The sequence below is a fragment of the Embiotoca jacksoni genome, unplaced genomic scaffold (genome assembly GCF_022577435.1).
Source record: "Embiotoca jacksoni isolate LCO1_2020_lvr unplaced genomic scaffold, fEmbJac1.0.p SCAF_124, whole genome shotgun sequence".
NCBI lineage: Eukaryota > Metazoa > Chordata > Actinopteri > Embiotocidae > Embiotoca > Embiotoca jacksoni.
In genome coordinates this window covers 113,586-132,500 of record NW_027185257.1, presented here as the reverse complement: position 1 = coordinate 132,500, position 18,915 = coordinate 113,586, and the positions used below count along the sequence as shown (strand labels likewise).

The window sequence follows — 18,915 nt, the reverse complement described above, 5'->3', positions numbered from 1 at the left end:
TGAGATGTACATTTATTTTTCTGCTACTTAATTCTCTGGGTCACACAAAAAAACGAAATACATCTGTGACCAGAACTTCAGCATCCGAATATTCAAGTATTAAAGATTAAAGAGAGCAAAAAAGGGCCCAAAATGATTCGATGTTGACATTCGATTACATGACAGCAGGTGATAACAATGACCACCATATGACTGCTCTCCTTCATTTGTGTCTCCTCAGTGTTTCTTTGGGTGACTCGAAATGCCCGTAACTCTCCACCATGGAGCAGACTGATGATGAAGAATGACGAGATGATGACGATGAAGAAGACAGGCCTTCAATTTGTACTGAGGACTTTCAAAGACGGGCAAAGGAGCCACATTCCCACCCCCACCCCCACCCCACCCCACCCTCACCCTTCAAGCCGTTTATCTAAACCCTCCAAACTCCATAAAGACTGATTATCATCAGGTTTCAAACCCCACCGATTGTAATTGAGTCCCTCAGTTCTGCTTTGGGCTTGTCAGAGTATGAAGAAGGTTTACAGGAGGTTGTATATATGCAGTATAAACTGGAGTCTCTGTATCAGTGTCTTTGCTCAGCTCTCTGTACCCTCTGAGGCTCCAGCCGGGGCCACACGGAGCCTCCATCACTCTAATGTGTATAATAGACAGAGTGTGTGCATGAGACCAGGAGAGAGAGAGACATGATGGTGCTGAGTAGCAGGACATTCTGTAGGTGAGAGGATTTCATCTGCAGCGAGGGCCTGTGAAGTTTGTCCTTCACTCAGAACAAGTAATGCTTTCAGTTTCTCCTTTTCTACTGTGAGAATGTACGTGTGTTTGTGTATTTTGCAAACTTGACAGACTTTGTTTCATATTTTTTTCTGGGACAACAACAACATGTACGTTTATGCTACTATGCATATGCACCCGAATCAGTAGTTTGATTTTGTGAAGCTTCACTGATGTAGTGGAAGGATGACAAGGATCCCTCTAGCTATCATCATCTGTTTCCATGACAACAACACAGAGGGTGTTACAACACTCTAGCTTAAGGTAAACATAGAAAACTAGTCTTTCCAAGCATTTGAGTACAGTGCACCTAAATTTGTAAAGCAAATCCACTTAGTCTACAATGCTCAGTTCAGAACAAATGTTGTGAAATAATAATAATAATGAAAAGATTTTTGTTTATTTAAGCTGTTGCGGGATATCAAGCATGCAAACCTCTTTCTTTTTTTTGACTTTTACAATGTGAAGAACAAAGACGCTCTTCACGCTCACTTTTAGATGTTCTGAAATGCCGCATGTTGAATCAGTCGTTGTACACGGGGGACGAACATAACACGTATGCATGTGACTTATGCGCATGTGTGTGTTTTTAATGTACGTTTATGGATATGAAACGGCCAGTTGCCCATTCAGCTCTGTGCTCGCTTCTGTATGTTAGTACTGCCAGCGTTAGTAGTGCCAGTGGTCAGTGTTGTTGACAGAGTGTGGACCGCCAACGCTGACACATCGATGGGTTCATCAGAGGAGGAGCTGCAGGACGACCAGCACGTACATATACATTACATATGAAGACGCTGGGTAGTCAGAGCTGAGAGCTTCTTCTGTTTCAGCTGAGATCAATAATGAAATCACCATCCAGCTGTATGTACCAGAGCCCAACACACACACACACACACACACACACACACACACACACACACACACACACACACACACACACACACAGAGCAGCAGACTGTCCAGTGGATGGTGTTGCATCAATACGAACATGCTGTGGGTCAGACGTCAGCGCTGGTGTCCCACTAAACTCAAATCAGATCCATTTATTTGGTCCAATCTGCTGTGCTTGTTTCTGTCTTTCACTTCTTCAATAGAAAACATAAAAAGAGAAAAATAAAAACCTCTTCCAGATTTTAAGAAAGTCCAGCCAGGACCAGTGGGGAGCTCCACGGAGGCCACGCTAACATTACTGCATTGTTTTAAAATTAGAAAAGCTTTGAATGTTCAATTGAAAAACTGCTGTTTTGGGTTTTTTTGTAAAGAAAAAAAAAAAGATACAGACCAACAAACAGAATCACAACTACTGCAATGAAACTGTCTCAATGTGTTGCTTTCATTGTTTTTTTATAATTTTTTTTTTTTTAAAGCTGTCAGGTGTAAATTCTGTTAAAACACAAAAAAGCATCTTGTGGTCAAGTGCCAAATAAAAACAAAAACAGTATTGTATAAATTTATACTGTACAATTGTTATATGTTGAACAAAATGTTTGTAATTGTTGCATTTTGTAGGTTTTGTATGGGTTCCTGTATTTAGTGACTGTAGTTTTGGAACACAGGATTCTGTTTTTTTGGTCAACTTAAAAGGCAAAAATTAAATTTACAATTTATTGTGTGCAAGTATTCATGTGGTGTCTGGTTGATTGTGTAATATTGTGGGTTTTAGTTTATGGAAGACGTGTGTATGTTAGTTAATAGGTGACAAGTAATGCTGAAGATGGTTTTAAGTAGAAACAATGTCGCCCTTGCACAGACAAGTTTATTTTTATTTGTAAAATTTCTCTTCAACACGGTCAGAATGAAAAAATTAAAGTTAAAAAAACTTATTTCAAAGTGAAATAACTTGTTCTTGTGGAGATAACAGGAGCTCTGCTCAAACCTCTTTGAGCTGTATCTCTAAACCACATCTCTATTATTCTATCTGAGCTCCAGATAACCTTCAGTCTCCAACAGTCTGTATATATATGACCTTTATTTAACCAGGTAAAATCAATTGAGAACCAATTCTCATTTACAATGATGACCTGTCAGCACAGTCCACACAGTGACACAAACAGCACAGATACAAAACAGTATGACAAACACATGAGAAAAAGGCTAAAGACAACATGGCTAAATTAATAATAATATTAATAGTAATATGAAGGCTTGATGTGTTGTAACTAATGTTTAGTCAAGCGTTAATAATTCTAGTGATGTGTCAGAAGTTTGCCACCTCGTCATGATTAGATAACCTTTTCTGAAAATCTGGACCATGAAAGTGGTATATTAAAGTGTATATTCATGGTCCAGAAAAAATAAGGCAATCCCTTTACAATAATCTGCATTTATATATAAACCTTTCCGAAAGTAGGAAGTTGCATCCTGTGCTGCTCTTTATTGTGATTTAGATGAGGATTACTTAATGCAGCAAACTCCGATGGGGCACAAACTTTTTCTAACAATACAAATATTAAATGATTTCTAGAAAAAAATGTCCCCTTGTGGGATTAATGAAGTATCTATCTATTATCTATCTATCTATCTATCTATTATTTATCTGTCTGTCTGTCAAATTATTTCTACTGAGACAGATTCTACACTCTTTGATGCCGGTTATCTGCTCTCTGTAATCACTTTGGGAGTCTTGACACTTACAAATGTTGATGCAGGACGCCTTTTTCTTGATTGTAAGATCAAAATTGCATCATTCTCAGTTTGTTCATGCACAAGCCTTCATACGTATCAGCCACAGTATCAACCATTAATACCAAATACATGTGGGTAGCCAGGTTTGAAAAGGTATGACCACTTAAATCCATTTATTAACACCTTTTCAGCAACTTTAATAACTGTATTTTTACCAAACAATGAATAAACAGCTGCCAAAGGAATTTCTTACAACCTGAATTGTTCTTATAACCGATATATAAAGCATTCGCAAATGATTCAATGACCGTTACTAATGCTATTAAAGCACTCATAAAGCTGCTATATTAGAAAATGCTAATGTAAATGTAAATTATAGCTGTGAAGCAGCAGACAAGGAGAGATAACTGACTGGATATAAAACTATCTTTATTGGCTCCAGCGATAGAAATGGTGTCAGTGAATCAGGTGTAAACACAGCAGGAACATCCCACGGCGGATCTCAAAGATCGTGTAAACGGATGAAGTCCTTAACGAAAGTCATAAATACTAATGACTTCAGCAATAAACACACGCACAGAGGAAGTAAAACAGTTTAACAGCATCCTGGAGGCAGTCATGTTCCCTGATGGTGCCTTGTGATTATAGATCCGGAGACACCAGCATGTAATCACCACCTGGGATAACGGTTATTTTACTGCATGGAGTCAAAATATTACCAATCACAAAACAATAAAAAACATGGACAAACAATAACAATTAGAAGACGTTCCCTTTGACTTACAATTAAAACATGACAAGACATTTCTAAAAAAATTATTTCACACACAGAAAACAATGAGCCGTCACTGAACCGTCGGGTGCCAACAAAAGATGTCGCAGACTTTTGGTGACACAACTATTTCAAAACCTCCACCCCGAGAAGAGGTAACGGGAAGGATGTCCGACAGCACAGCTCCCTGCTGCTAATACAATATACAATGTCTTCTTCCTGTGAGACCACGGCAGGCTTGGTGCTGGATTAAACCTCGTCCTCGTCACAGTTGGACAAAACGAGTTCAGAGTGAATTCCTCTGGAGTTATTAAGGATGTTAGCCGGGAAAGATGAAAAGATTTCTCCCACCTGACAACAACTCCATAGGTTTTAATGAGTCCTCTGCTCGTAGAGCAGGTTGTCTCTGAACAGGAGCTGCAGCAGGTGTATTCTGCCTGCTGGGAGGAGTTTAGCTGATGATCCATGCAGGGAAACAAACCCTCCTGAGACTCCCATGTGGCCTTCAGAGAACCCAGTTTGGTGCTGTCATCTAAATGCTGCTAACAGTGCTCATGAACTTCTACGCACGTCATGTCTCTCAGCAGTGGTCACCTCGGTCCGGACCGGTCTGGACCGGTGATGAGCACAGAGCCTCAGATCTCTGACAGAGTCACTCGCAAGGAGTCGGCTGAGCGCTCGATGGCCAGGATGAAGGTGTCCTCGTTGGAGTAGTGCTGGATGATGTTGTCGTCCATGTTCACCAGGACACTAAGGAGGACAAGAACAGGTTAGAAAGACTTGTTTGATTCTCCACAGATTGTCAGGGATCTATTTTAATGGTGGTCTAAAGTAGGGCGCATAGTTCAAACCTGGTGGTACTTGGTGTCCTGTTTAATCATGAAATAAACCAAGCTGAGTGCATTCTGCCATTCCCATTCACAATGATGTGTGTGTGTGTGTGTGTGTGTGTGTGTGTGTGTGTGTGTGTGTGTGGCTGCAGATTATCATTCTTATCATCAAGTTAGATGACCAAAAACTTCCTGCTTCTAAATTCAGACAAAACAGAAGTTCTTGTACTTGGTCCTAAACACCTCAGAAACTCTTTCTGTAATCACTTAGTTACTCTAGATGACGTTGTCTTGGCCTCCAGCAAAACTGTGAGGAACCTTGGAGTCATCTTTGATGAGGACTTGTCCTTCAGACACCATATAAAGCAAATCTCAAGAACTGCCTTCTTTCATCTACGTAATATTAATAAAATCAGAAAAACTCATTCATGCGTTTGTTACTTCTAGACTAGATTATTGTAATTCCTTGTTGTTAGGATGTCCACATTACTCATTAAAAACCTGCAGCTGATCCAAAATGCTGCATCAAGAGTACTGACGGGATTTATCAAGAGAGGTCATATTTCTCCAGTTTTATCTTCTCTTCACTGGCTTCCTGTGAAATCAAGAATATAATTTAAAATTCTCTTGATGACTTACAAAGCTCTACATGACCAGGCTCCATCATATCTTAGAGATCTTATAGAACCATATAATCCTAGCAGAACACTTCTCTCTCAGTACGCTGGTCTACTTGTGGTTCCTAGAGTTTCCAGAAGTAGAATGGGAGGCGGAGCTTCAGTTTCCAGGCTCCTCCCCTGTGGAACCAGCTCCCAGTTTGTGTTGGAGGGGCAGAAACCCTCTCTAGCTTTAAGATTAGACTCAAAACCTTCCTTCTTGATAAAGCCTATAGTTAGGGCTGGCTCAGGTAGACCTGAACCAACCCTTAGTTATGCTGTTATAGGCCGAGGCTGCTGGAGGACCTCGTTACATGCTGAGCTTCTTTTCTTTCCTCCTCCTCTTTAACTGACTCATACCTCACCATCTTCTTCTCTCCCATAGTTTCTTCTTATTATCTGTTGTCTCCATTCAGTTCCTTCACTCGTGTAGTTTCTGTTCTTTCTTTTCCAGATGTCCCGTCATGGAGCTGCATGTCTCTGCTCTGTGATTGTTGTCTCCACCAACAGTTCTTCTCTTCTATCTCTATGCTGTCCTTTTCTCTCTCTGCTCTCCTCTCACCCCAACCGGTCGAGGCAGATGCTCCGCCCACCTCTGATCCTGGTTCTGTTAACAGATGCTCCACCCACCTCTGATCCTGGTTCTGTTAACAGATGCTCCGCCCACCTCTGATCCTGGTTCTGTTAACAGATGCTCCACCCACCTCTGATCCTGGTTCTGTTAACAGATGCTCCGCCCACCTCTGATCCTGGTTCTGTTAACAGATGCTCCGCCCACCTCTGATCCTGGTTCTGTTAACAGATGCTCCTCCCACCTCTGATCCTGGTTCTGTTAACAGATGCTCCTCCCACCTCTGATCCTGGTTCTGTTAACAGATGCTCCGCCCACCTCTGATCCTGGTTCTGTTAACAGATGCTCCGCCCACTTCTGATCCTGGTTCTGTCGGAGGTTTCTTCCTGTTAAACGGAGTTTTTCTTCCCTCTGTTGGAGGTTTTCCTCCCTTAAAGAGGAGTTTTTTCCTCCTAGTTTAAGTGGGAATTGATGAATTGTTGAATTGTTGAATTGATGAATTGTTGAATTGATGAACTGATGAATTGTTGAATTGATGAATTGTTGAATTGTTGAATTGTTGAATTGATGAATTGTTGAATTGTTGAATTGATGAATTGATGAATTGTTGAATTGATGAATTGATGAATTGATGAATTGTTGAATTGATGAATTGATGAATTGTTGAATTGTTGAATTGTTGAATTGATGAATTGTTGAATTGATGAATTGTTGAATTGATGAATTGTTGAATTGATGAATTGTTGAATTGATGAATTGTTGAATTGTTGAATTGTTGGTTTCTCTGTATAATATTATGAAGTCTTGCTGTAACGACTTTAATGTGTTAAGTGCCATGAAATAGCCTGTGTTGTGATTTGGCACTATATAAATAAAATTGAATTGAATTGAATTATCCCAGTAAAACACTGCGTCAGACTTTAAGCCAGGTTTTTGTCTCTCTTGAAGGGGCGACCTGCAGATATCCATGAACCAACAGTGCAGCTGACCACAACTCATTTGAAGACAAACACACACATGGCTGCACTATTTAAACAACCTGGCTGCTGGTTGGGAAAATGATCTGAAACACTTGGGAAGTCTTTTCTGTGTTGTAGAATAGAGCCCTCCGTCTTGGCTTTGTGCAGTTTGACTCACCCTTTTTTGCTTTTTTGGTAAACTTTGGCCATCTTGTTAAAAGGCACTGCATATTTTTCAGAGATCTGTGAAGACAAAGTGTATTTTAAATGTTAAAGCAGTAAATGGTTAAGTCACTATTCTGCGATGGACTAATGGATGACTTGTGTTTCAGCAAACATTTAAGGCACCACTTCATGAACACTCACAGCCTCCGTCAGAGCTTTCAGGGTTGGGGAGCGCAGCATTAGGGCATCAAACACTTCATCACACTCCTTCCTCACATATAGTAGAACTGATGAACATAGAACAGGCAAGACGTAACATGCATTTAGTAAAATAAAAGAGTTATTAGGATAAGAACTTGTAATGAGTAACATTAACAAACCTTTTCTTTCCAGTTCCACTTTGGTCTTCTTGGGCTGAGGTGGACGGACGTCTTCCTCACCAACACATGGTATCCTCTTCTTCACAACGCTTCTGATGAAGACACACATGAACCCACGTCAAAATGCCAGGAATACTGGATCCCTCATGTCAAATGTTGAATTTATCTAAACATCAGGGACATTTTTAATTCCACTTCTGTTCTGGTTACGGCACGATAAGGATGAAATCAAATAAATCTTTAAGCATTCCTCTGTGATCATCAAAACTAAAAAAGTCAAGGTCAGAGAGCTGCTACACGTGAGAGTTGAGAGCACACAAACCCGTTTCTGTCAACCGCCTCGGTTTTGAAAGAAAACACCTGCAGACAGAATGAAAAAGCAGCATGAGACACATTCCCTCTGTGTGTGTGTGTGTGTATATTTACAGTGGGTACGGAAAATATTCAGACCCCTTTACATTTTTCACTCTTTGTTTCATTGCAGCCATTTGCTAAAATCAAAAAAGTTCATTTTATTTCTCATTAATGTACACTCAGCACCCCATGTTGACAGAAAAAAACAGAAATGTAGAAATTTGTGCAAATTTATTAAAAAAGAAAAACTGAAATATCGCATGGTCATAAGTATTCAGACCCTTTGCTGTGACACTCATATTTAACTCACATGCTGTCCATTTCTTCTGATCCTCCTTGAGATGGTTCTACTCCTTCATTGGAGTCCAGCTGTGTTTAATTAAACTGATTGGACTTGATTAGGAAAGGCACACACCTGTCTATATAAGACCTTACAGCTCACAGCGCATGTCAGAGCAAATGAGAATCATGAGGTCGAAGGAACTGTCCAAGGAGCTCAGAGACAGAATTGTGGCAAGGCACAGATCTGGCCAAGGTTACAAAATAATTTCTGCAGCACTCAAGGTTCCTAAGAGCACAGTGGCCTCCATAATCCTTAAATGGAAGAAGTTTGGGACGACCAGAACTCTTCCTAGACCTGGCCGTCCAGCCAAACTGAGCAATCGTGGGAGAAGAGCCTTGGTGAGAGAGGTAAAGAAGAACCCAAAGATCACTGTGGCTGAGCTCCAGAGATGCAGTAGGGAGATGGAGAAAGTTCCACAAAGTCAACTATCACTGCAGCCCTCCACCAGTCGGGGCTTTATGGCAGAGTGGCCCGACGGAAGCCTCTCCTCAGTGCAAGACATATGAAAGCCCGCATAGAGTTTGACAAAAAACACATGAAGGACTCCCAGACTATGAGAAATAAGATTCTCTGGTCTGATGAGACCAAGATTGAACTTTTTGGCATTAATTCTAAGCGGTATGTGTGGAGAAAACCAGGCACTGCTCATCACCTGCCCAATACAATCCCAACAGTGAAACATGGTGGTGGCAGCATCATGCTATGGGGGTGTTTTTCAGCTGCAGGGACAGGACGACCGGTTGCAATTGAAGGAAAGATGAATGCGGCCAAGTACAGAGATATCCTGGAAGAAAACCTCTTCCAGAGTGCTCTGGACCTCAGACTGGGCCGAAGGTTCACCTTCCAACAAGACAATGACCCGAAGCACACAGCTAAAATAACAAAGGAGTGGCTTCGGAACAACTCTGTGACCATTCTTGACTGGCCCAGCCAGAGCTCTGACCTAAACCCAATTGAGCATCTCTGGAGAGACCTGAAAATGGCTGTCCACCAACGTTCACCATCCAACCTGACGGAACTGGAGAGGATCTGCAAGGAAGAATGGCAGAGGATCCCCAAATCCAGGTGTGAAAAGCTTGTTGCATCATTCCCAAGAAGACTCGTGGCTGTACTCGCTCAAAAGGGTGCTTCTACTCAATACTGAGCAAAGGGTCTGAATACTTATGACCATGTGATATTTCAGGTTTTCTTTTTTAATCAATTTGCACAAATTTCTACATTTCTGTTTTTTTCTGTCAAGCTGGGGTGCTGAGTGTACATTAATGAGAAATAAAATGAACTTTTTTGATTTTAGCAAATGGCTGCAATGAAACAAAGAGTGAAAAATTTAAAGGGGTCTGAATACTTTCCGTGTGTGTGTGTGTGTGTGTGTGTGTGTGTGTGCGTGCGTGCGTGCTTCCTCACCTGCCCAGTTCTCTGCAGGTTTCCAAAGTGGACATCAGGAATGAAGAGAACCGGCTGGGCGTCCAGGTCCAGCATCCTTTTGAACAGCGTGCTGTCGGCCTTCCTCACGGGAGAGATCGGCCCTGAGCTGCCATTTTTCCCTGATCCAGAGAGAGCGTGGACTCAGCATCTGTTGCCAGGCAACCACTCCAAGTACAGTTTTGATTGGGTGTGATTACATTTGCCTGCTGTTTTAAGTCATCTCTGTTCCATTCAGTTTCATTATTTCCAGGAAGTGCTCTGTACCCTTGTCTTAGTGGATTTTAAAATCAAGCACACTGACATTATTTATGTAAATATAATTAAAATGAATATCATAATTTTCATTATTAAGCCAAAAGAAAGAAGATAATGTTGTTTTCACCTTTGGTCTTCTTCCTGAGCTGCTTCTTCTCCTCATCACGAAGTTTCCTCTCAGCGCCCTGAAAACAAACGAATATTCTAAAAGACTGATGACGCTCTGATCTGATCACCGTCGACCTAACGAGGTGTCCGACGGCCTTCCTCACCTTGTCGCAGAACACCTTGATCTGAGCGAAGGCGCGGTGGATGGGCCGCCTGCTGCAGCTGTTGTAGCTGTAGGTGTCAATCTGGATGATCAGCGGCATCCCCTTCACGCCCTTCTGCGAGGAGAAGTCGGTGCTCAGACAGTTCACCGAGATAAAGACCTAGAAACACAAAGCAGAAGACACGTCTATTCATTTATTATTTTCAGCTGTCATACAGCAATGATTCCAAACTAGGAATACTCGTACCACAGAAGTTTTTTTCTGAAACTGCCCGTCATTACATGAAAAGAACGTGGAGCAGCTCAATAATCTATCAAAATAATCACAATTTATTTTGAATTAAAAGCAAGCGAGCAGAGATGTCTAACAGTTCCAGATACAAACAGATAAACAGTTCCCAACTGTTTTTACTGTCGACTGATAAATGATTGAAATGCATAACTGCAGCTAAAAGTCATGAAAATGGAACCTTTTCTTATTTCCATAAAGAGTCGAGATTGTTCGAGAAAAGTAATGGATGAACTGCAATGATCAAAATACTGAATATATGTCACCCATATTTTAACAACGTTTAGAGATAAATGGTAGAAATATTAAACCAAAAGTGGGATAAAGCTCTGAATAAATGGTTGAACTGTTCAGCTTCTGCCATTTCAAATAGTAGTTAACTAATTATATGTAAATTGTTGTTATCTAATTTAGTTATTGAACATCCAATTTAAATGAAAAGTACATTAAATTAAACATATTATCTGATGACAATGATGCTGCCTGAGAAAATTAATTTAGTCTTCTCTTGGAAACCTTTCAAGAAACTTTAAATCTTCGCAGTAACTGAAAACAATGTTTTGTTGGAGGATGGTTGTTGCAAATGGAGAATCTTGTCTGGACGGGTTGTGAAGCCGAACAGGGTTTCTGGGACGTGATATGAGCCTCTCCCCAAAAATCCACCACATTCATCCCTGTAATTCTCTTTTGTAGGAGCTGGAGAAGCATTCGCTGACAGTAAACAGTTAAAGCCCAACGTGTATCATCAGATCAGCTAAAGTTCAGTTCCTTTAACAACCAGTCTGCTGGAGAGATCTGATAGAGATGAATGTTTTCTAATGAATCTCCACCTGACTCATAAACCTTACAGTGATGAGTGAGAGGGTCACGAGGTCGTGAGTCACAGCAGCAGTTCACAGGCCAGAACCAACACTCAGCATGCAAACCTTCTCAACGCTCCTTTAGATGATGACAAACAACCTGCAATCTCAAATGCTTCAAGTGAAAGCGCACCTTGTGAATCACACTGATTTACAAGAAAGTGTGATTAATGTGCAGAAATTCTCAGTGGTTTAATATTGTTGCAGACCATTAGTGTCAAAGCTTTTAGAAACACAGGTCTCTTTCCTAAAGCTCCACATGTAGCGGAGCCGAGCTGCAGACCTGCTCCTGCCTATCACTATTAGTCCATTAGTGCACACGGTGTACTCTACGTGTAGTGATCTTCACACACATTCTCATGATTGAGGCCAAACCATCTCAACCAATATAAACTGCAGCTGGATTTTCCAGTTGAACCGGACCGACAGCTCCAGCAGCAGGTCAGCAGACACGGATAACGGTAGAGATTCCTCTCTGCGCCTCAACAGCAATTTTCCCACTACGCAGCATCAACAGCGTCGTGTCTGAACCTGCAGAGGTGAGAGCTGATTGCTGGAAAGGCCTGCGGCACAAATGAACCTCCTACACACCTCCACACATTCACACCTCCACAGACACAAGCCATTCAAATTTCTCCACAAGTGCCGGACACATTGCTGCTGCCGCATGTGTGTGTGTGTGTGTGTGTGTGTGTGTGTGTGTGTGTGTGTGTGTGTGAGTTTGTGTGTGGGGGAGGCTTGTTTTGTTTGTGCATACTGGTGTGCAAACATTCAAATACCTTCCTGTAAAGCAGAGAGTTCATGGGGCCACAGCGTCAACTCAATCCGGCACAAACAAACAAACAAACAAACATGACAGCAGAGTCATGCTGCAGGAAGCTGCTCTTCTCCCCGTACAAACACATTTCCCACTCTACTACAATAAGGACGCTGACTGTTGCCCGGCAACAGCTGAAACCTACCCCCCCCCAAAAAAAGATCATTTGCACACAAAAAATTCACACAAAAAACTCATATTTTTTTGTATGTCTGCAAATTAAGGTCTGATTGGGCGTCCCATTCAGTTTAGAAACCTACATTTCTGCACAAAAAGAGAGAGAGAAGTGACAGCAGTGACGTGAAGCATCACATTTCCCCAGAATAATGCTGCTGCTCCTTCTGTGGAGCGCATCAGTCAGGAAGCAGACTACAAATGGACTACAAATCAGCATCCCAACTTCTCTGCACAAATCATAATAAAATCTAACAGAACATGTTCTTTAATCACTGCTGTCTGTTATCTATAAAACATCTGCAGCATGTAGATCTTCTGATCTCAAAGCAGCGCTACATTATCGTGGTCAGCTGTACAACAAGTGTGCACAGCTGGATGCCGTATCACCAGAGTCGTGACGGCGTGTGAAAGACTGGAAATATTTATCCACAGATCTGCAAAGCTGCAATTACCTGTTTTTCACTGAGGCTGATTGTGGAGCTCTCATTTAAACTGAATTGGAGCCACAAGGCGAGTGTGTGTGTGTGTGTGTGTGTGTGTGTGTGTGTGTGTGTGTGCGCGTGCGTGCGTGCGTGCGTGCGTGCGTGTGTGTGTGTTTTGGGTGTGTTTACATGTTTGCTGTTTGTCTTTATCCAACTGACCACCATCACGAAGGTGAAACGTGAGCAGATTCCTTTCAGGTCTGCTGCCGTGTGTCCAGCGTGTCTGCGACACCAAACAATGGACGGAGACAAAGCAGGAGACGCTGCTTATGTCACGGAGGACTGAACAGTTGGGTGCGGATGGTGCAACATATGACGGCATATGACCCTCTAGCTATTCTGAAACTAGGAGGTCTCTTCAGTCCACTGACAGATGGTTGAGTATAGAGAGAAGAGTCCTCGCAGTTCAACTGAGAAATCTTCCCTTCAATTAGCAAACAGTTTGGTTCTGACATGAAGACAGAACACTCTTCTGTCATGGACCGATTCCTTCCTGCTTTGACTTCAGCAGCTCAATCTCACTAATTTTTTTGTGGTTGTGTTTCTACCTTGGCTTCTTCACTGACATCCCATGTGAAAGACACAGCGTTGTAGGCAATTTCCTCCACGTTGCCGATCGTGTTGAAGCTCTCCTTGTAATCAGCTGCACGCACAGAGAAAGTGAGAAGAAAGTGTTTCAGTGGATGTCAGATGTGGACATGTGGTTTCAGTCCACAAACAACAATTCAATACAAGGATGTCAAATTACACAATTACAAGTACAAATCCACATGTAAAATTATAATCCCTTAAAATCCTTTTAGTACGAGCACAGAAGTAAAATGTATATATGAAACAAAAGTTTTACACACAACATGGGAGTTTGCCCCGTCCAAAGAGTGGCAAGATAGATGTGAAAGGTCGCTTGGTGTGAGATCACAGATGGGAAACCAAAGAAAAAAATTTACATTTGTTGTTTTGACTTTTTGCATTCCTATGAAATCCTGAACACTGACTGGCTTCAGGCCTTAAACACCTCTTTGGTGGATCTGCTAACAATTCATTCGAGATGTTCCCAACTAGACGGCTGAAACAAAGTGAAATGCAGTGAAGTATAACATTATACACTGTTATACACTTGAACAAATGTACTCAGTAAAACATTTTACCACTGTTTAGCTGCCAGTCTTTCAATAAACTGTCTACTTTTTCCCTTTTAACTCATGCAGCATCTGTAACTCTGTCAACATGTTTTCATGTTTCATGTTTTCATCCAACAATTGAGCTTCCAAATGAGTAACAAAAGGCCACTGTTACCTCCTCATAAACCCTGCTCATGTATTCATTTCCACATGTTTACCTCGTCTACGGCAGGTTGCTGCCGGTACCACGGTTGGTATTGGACTGAACTTGCCACAAACAAAAACCACCACCACAGTGTGTGAAATCTCTGCCTCATTCCACTGAGTTTTAAACTGCAGGTTGAGGCTTGTTTCCTGCTGATCGTACAGGATATGGCCACAATCCAGGGCCCACCTATTTCTCCTGTTAACGTCTATGCAAATGTTGGCCCACTGGCTATCTCCTCGAGGAGCTCCTGTGGGAATTGAGGATTGTCTGTTATTCAAATTGTATCATGTCTCAGCTCATGATGTGCGTCTCCTGGGGCCTCCTGCTCTCTCTCTCTCTGAGGTGAAAGTATCTCGTGTGATAGACAGAAGTGCGATACTCAATACTGAAGTGTGTGTGCCATTTTTGGGTGTGGGCCTATTTCCCATCTGCTCCACTTGTACTGTAAACCCCACCCAGCAGTGAGTGTAGGAGGCAGGCTGGCAGTGAAGAGGAAAATACTCATCATCTCACCGATGTCCAGGACTCTCTGTTTGGCAGTGTGCTGGCGGGAGTGCCAGTATTTCCAGTTCTTCAGCTGCTCATCTCTGCACTTTTCTTCCCCAAAGACAACCATGATAACACTCTGGAGTGAAAGCAAATACAGACACGTATAAATAATCAGCTCAAAATATTTCATGCACTTTGTTGATAAGATTGCAGTAAAACTTTCTACATATGCTACCTCCCCCTCCCTCACCTGTACAAGACTGTCCCGCTGCAGCTCCGAGCCTCCTGTGGTGCTTCGTTCGCTCCTGGACAGGCTCCCATCAGACCCGTGTGGCGCCGTCGCTCCACTCACCCGCACTTTGCATCTGGGCTGACAGAGGGACGATCTGAAGCCGGTCTCGGACAGTGTCAAAGCATAGAACTGGCCCCGGTTCAGGTAAGCCAGGGGTCCTTCGCCCTGCCGCGGCCGCAGCGACATGCTGGCCTCCAGATTGTACTGGAAACTGTCGCTGGAAGAACATCAGCATGTGTTGAAATGTGTGGCAATCTTCATGAAGACACAACATCTCCTCTGACATGCCAATAACCACATTTATGGAGAAAGAAAAAGGAAAACTAGCACACATTTTGTCAACATTTTTATGAAAGAGAAAACAACGTGAATTTCGAAGACATGTTTTCTGAATGAAGTGGACGGGAAGAGTGATTTTATATTGTAAAAGTAGCAGAACAAGAAGGTAAACACAGATTCCATTCATCAAACAACTGATGTGCAGCAGAACAGAATTAAATGATCATTCTGGAGATATTCAATATTTTTCTTAGGATTAGCACATCTGAAAAGACCAAAACCAATAATTTCTTGAGCCTACTAATAACTACAGAATCCAAGATGTACAATTTACTCCTGTTTGAGTAAAATGAAACAACATATTCGTGACCTGCTTTTGAAGAACTACTTCAGCAGGAACGTCTGGGCGTGAGGTTGAGAGCAACAGAGAGGCTGCGTAAGTCACACAACAGTGGGACAGACTGAAAGTATTGGTTTTGGTCTTTTCAAAATAAAACTATAGACTGTTGATAGCCTTGTCCTTTAAAACGTCTGCATCAGAACATTGTGAGGTCACATGTTGCTGTTAGTCGCTAAAATGTCAACTTACTGTGGTTGGCTGTAGTGGAAGGTCTCACCTCCTGAGGAAGGACTCTGGTGGTACATCTGTGGAAAGAGACAAGACATATGGTGTTTTCAAAAGAAGAAACGCAGGAAACTACTGCGAATCAAGCAGAAAAAAAGAGTGTATAAAAGTTAACTTGACTTATAAAGCACGACATAAGACCAGCTCCACCTCTCTCCCCTCAGATAACAAGCCTGACCTCTCGTTCCACGGCATCCTCATACGCGCTCTCCGGAGTGCTTCTCTGTTCATCTTTGAGGTAAGCAGCGGGGGACAAATCATAGCACCTCTGCTCGTAAACCATCCTCATCGGCTCTCTAGCTTCTTCTTGGTAAGAAGCACTGGAACAAGAAGCCGGCGGAGACGTGGGGCCCTCCGTCTTGATCAGAGCAAGAGGCGCAATGCCCCCTCTGGTGTCTCCTGGGAGGCTGAGAGCTGCATACTTGGAGCCCTGATGTTCGGCAGCGGTGTTGTTATTGAGGGACAGGTTGACGGGCATCGATCGTAGAGCCTGAAGATGGTGATCTAGAACATCCAGGCTGCTGCAGTTACTCGGCCCGAGAGCAGCGAGATCTGTGGCTTTGACACCGCCGGTGGTGCGTCTCCTCTCTCTGGGAACCTGACGGGGTTATAGCCAACACAAAAGATGAGACCTGAAACAATCACAAATCGGAAATTTTCTTTTTATTATTTTGACTTTAACATCAGGCCTTTCACACCTTGTAGTAGTCGTACAGCAGCCCGAGAGCTGCTGCGCTGTCCTCATCTCCGTTGATGCTCATCATGGCCTTGGTGGCAGCTGTCAGTGGGTTCTCCAGGTAGCTCCTCCATGCTTCGTCCTCGCTGCTGAACACTCTGCGGGAGGGCGCCGACACTTCGTTTGGTACCACCACCACCAGCCGTTTACTGAGAAGACAGCAGGAAAGTGGGAAGAGGCAGTAAGCCATGCTGTTACTGCAAAGTCAATCTATCATGAGCAGAAGTCAGTCTGCCAACCACCAGGTATGCCCCGGGCTGTTTCTCACCAAACTCCAATTTAACTGTCCGCTGCTGGTGAGGTGTGTTTATGTAGGCTGACTTTACTTCTGAGGAATTACTGCTTATATATACCACAATTAAATAGCAAGATGGACTCTGAAAAATAAAAAGTATTGTAATTCATAAATACTGTCAAAAAGATAAACTATGTATAATATCTCAGTTTTTGACACACATAATTTACAGTTATCTATAATCACAGCTAAATCTTCAGCAATGATTATAGCACATAAAAACAGTAGTATTTCACGAAAAAAAAACACGTTATTTTAATTACTGTTTATCATCTAGATATAAAAGGAATAAACTGCAGACATTTTATTCAATGACTAAGGCTCTGCTGCATGTTATATTACTGTCTTTCTCTTACCTGTCCAGGTCCATGATGCCTCCAGGACCCTGATGGTTTTTAGGAGTTGCTTGAGAAGTGGACTTTCTAGTTTTTGCAGGTAAATTTGTGTGGGACACTAAAAAGAAAACATGAGCCCGCAAGAGGCGGCTCTATTTAACTTCCTCGTGAAAACATAATCTGTAACCTAATGTACTCAAATAAATTCCAATGTCCATGGTGTCAGATAAAACGTGAGTCCACACCAACTCATTAAAAAGTTACATTTGCTGCACGGACTAAGTTTGTACTCTGTTTGGGTAAATTAAGGGATGTTCAGCACCTGAAGCAGCAGCATGAACGAGGAAACGAAGGCGCATTACTGATTGGTTAGATGCGTCTACGCAGGGGGATAGTCGTTCTCCTATTGGCCAATCCACCTGGGGGGCGTGACTTAGAAATGAGAGGGGAAAGCGGACACGTGACACTTAAAAGTCCGTTTCTCTGACCACTGACGTATTTACGGTTTATTGTTCTCCAAAGTTTGGTCAAGATCTTCTTTCTCGCTAGGCTGATCTACGTTTTAATGTTTTACTTTTTAAGTCATTATGTTAGATTGCTAGGTGTCAGATTACTCCGAACCGAACCGAACCGAACCCCTCCGTCCCTCTTAGTCAATGAGGCCAGACAGCCTTATTGACAGCCGGACAGGAAACGAGGAGAACCTCTCGTTTTACGGTTTGTTTGATATAATATCTCCCGTTCTTATATTCTACAGGTGTTGGTGTAGTGGGGCGACAGGAACTGTTGTGCTGCGACACCTTGTGGTCGGTATTTGATCGTGCACCGTGCAGACAGGAACTGTTGAACACGTGCTGTCAGAAAATGTCCTTCCGTTACCAAACCGAGCAGACGTTCGGAGCTCCAGAACTTTCTGACGTCCCGTGAAGGCAGCATGGGCTACGGTTTGAGCATGCGCATTAGCGCGGTGAGGGCAACCCACTGGGATCAGCGGAAAGTCCAGAGGCGGTTACGTTTTATTTGGGGGCGACCTCCAGTAACACCATTGTTTAACTGGTAAGGCATTTACAAAATGTCGCTTTATGCTTCATATCCACCTACATTCACGTGTCCGTGTTATTTCGGCTAACCGAGCGGCAGCGTTAGCAGCCGGCGCGAGTCTCCATCAATAAGGACGACATGACATTCACGTTGCTTTTAAGTGTAAGTTTATATTCCGGTCCCAAAGCCGTGAGTTGTGTGTTAAGACGAGCCTGTCCGTCACGGTCTCAAACTAAACTCACGTTAAAGTTGGTAACGTAACGTTAGCTGTGACGTCACTCCCGAGCTCACCCACCCTCACTGACCTACTTCTGACATGCTGTCTAGAATAACTCTGAATATCTGACATGCTGTCTAGAATAACTCTGAATATCTGACATGCTGTCTAGAATAACTCTGAATATCTGACATGCTGTCTAGAATAACTCTGAATATCTGACATGCTGTCTAGAATAACTCTGAATATCTGACATGCTGTCTAGAGTAACT

General features: G+C 42.6%; 2 protein-coding genes across 3 annotated transcripts in view; one reads left to right on the top strand and one right to left on the bottom strand.

The window, feature by feature from the left end:
- Window positions 1–2,394, top strand: part of ncalda (neurocalcin delta a) — an 86,021-nt gene extending 83,627 nt beyond the window's left edge. For both annotated transcript variants that reach the window (XM_069145413.1, XM_069145412.1), the window contains one exon: window positions 221–2,394. The gene's annotated coding sequence lies outside the window, so the exon portion shown is untranslated. The remainder of the gene's footprint in view (window positions 1–220) is intronic.
- A 121-nt stretch (window positions 2,395–2,515) lies between these two features.
- Window positions 2,516–17,675, bottom strand: LOC138195762 (grainyhead-like protein 2 homolog). Its single transcript, XM_069145411.1, has 15 exons — window positions 17,407–17,675; window positions 16,718–16,904; window positions 16,198–16,617; window positions 15,984–16,039; window positions 15,074–15,332; window positions 14,848–14,959; window positions 13,554–13,648; window positions 10,382–10,540; window positions 10,237–10,294; window positions 9,834–9,973; window positions 8,055–8,092; window positions 7,733–7,824; window positions 7,554–7,639; window positions 7,366–7,430; window positions 2,516–4,921 (listed from the first exon to the last, which is right to left on the bottom strand). The coding sequence occupies exons 1-15, from the start codon at window positions 17,418–17,420 to the stop codon at window positions 4,807–4,809; spliced, it is 1,896 nt and encodes a 631-aa protein (XP_069001512.1). The 5' UTR covers window positions 17,421–17,675; the 3' UTR covers window positions 2,516–4,806.
- Window positions 17,676–18,915: the final 1,240 nt, after the last annotated feature.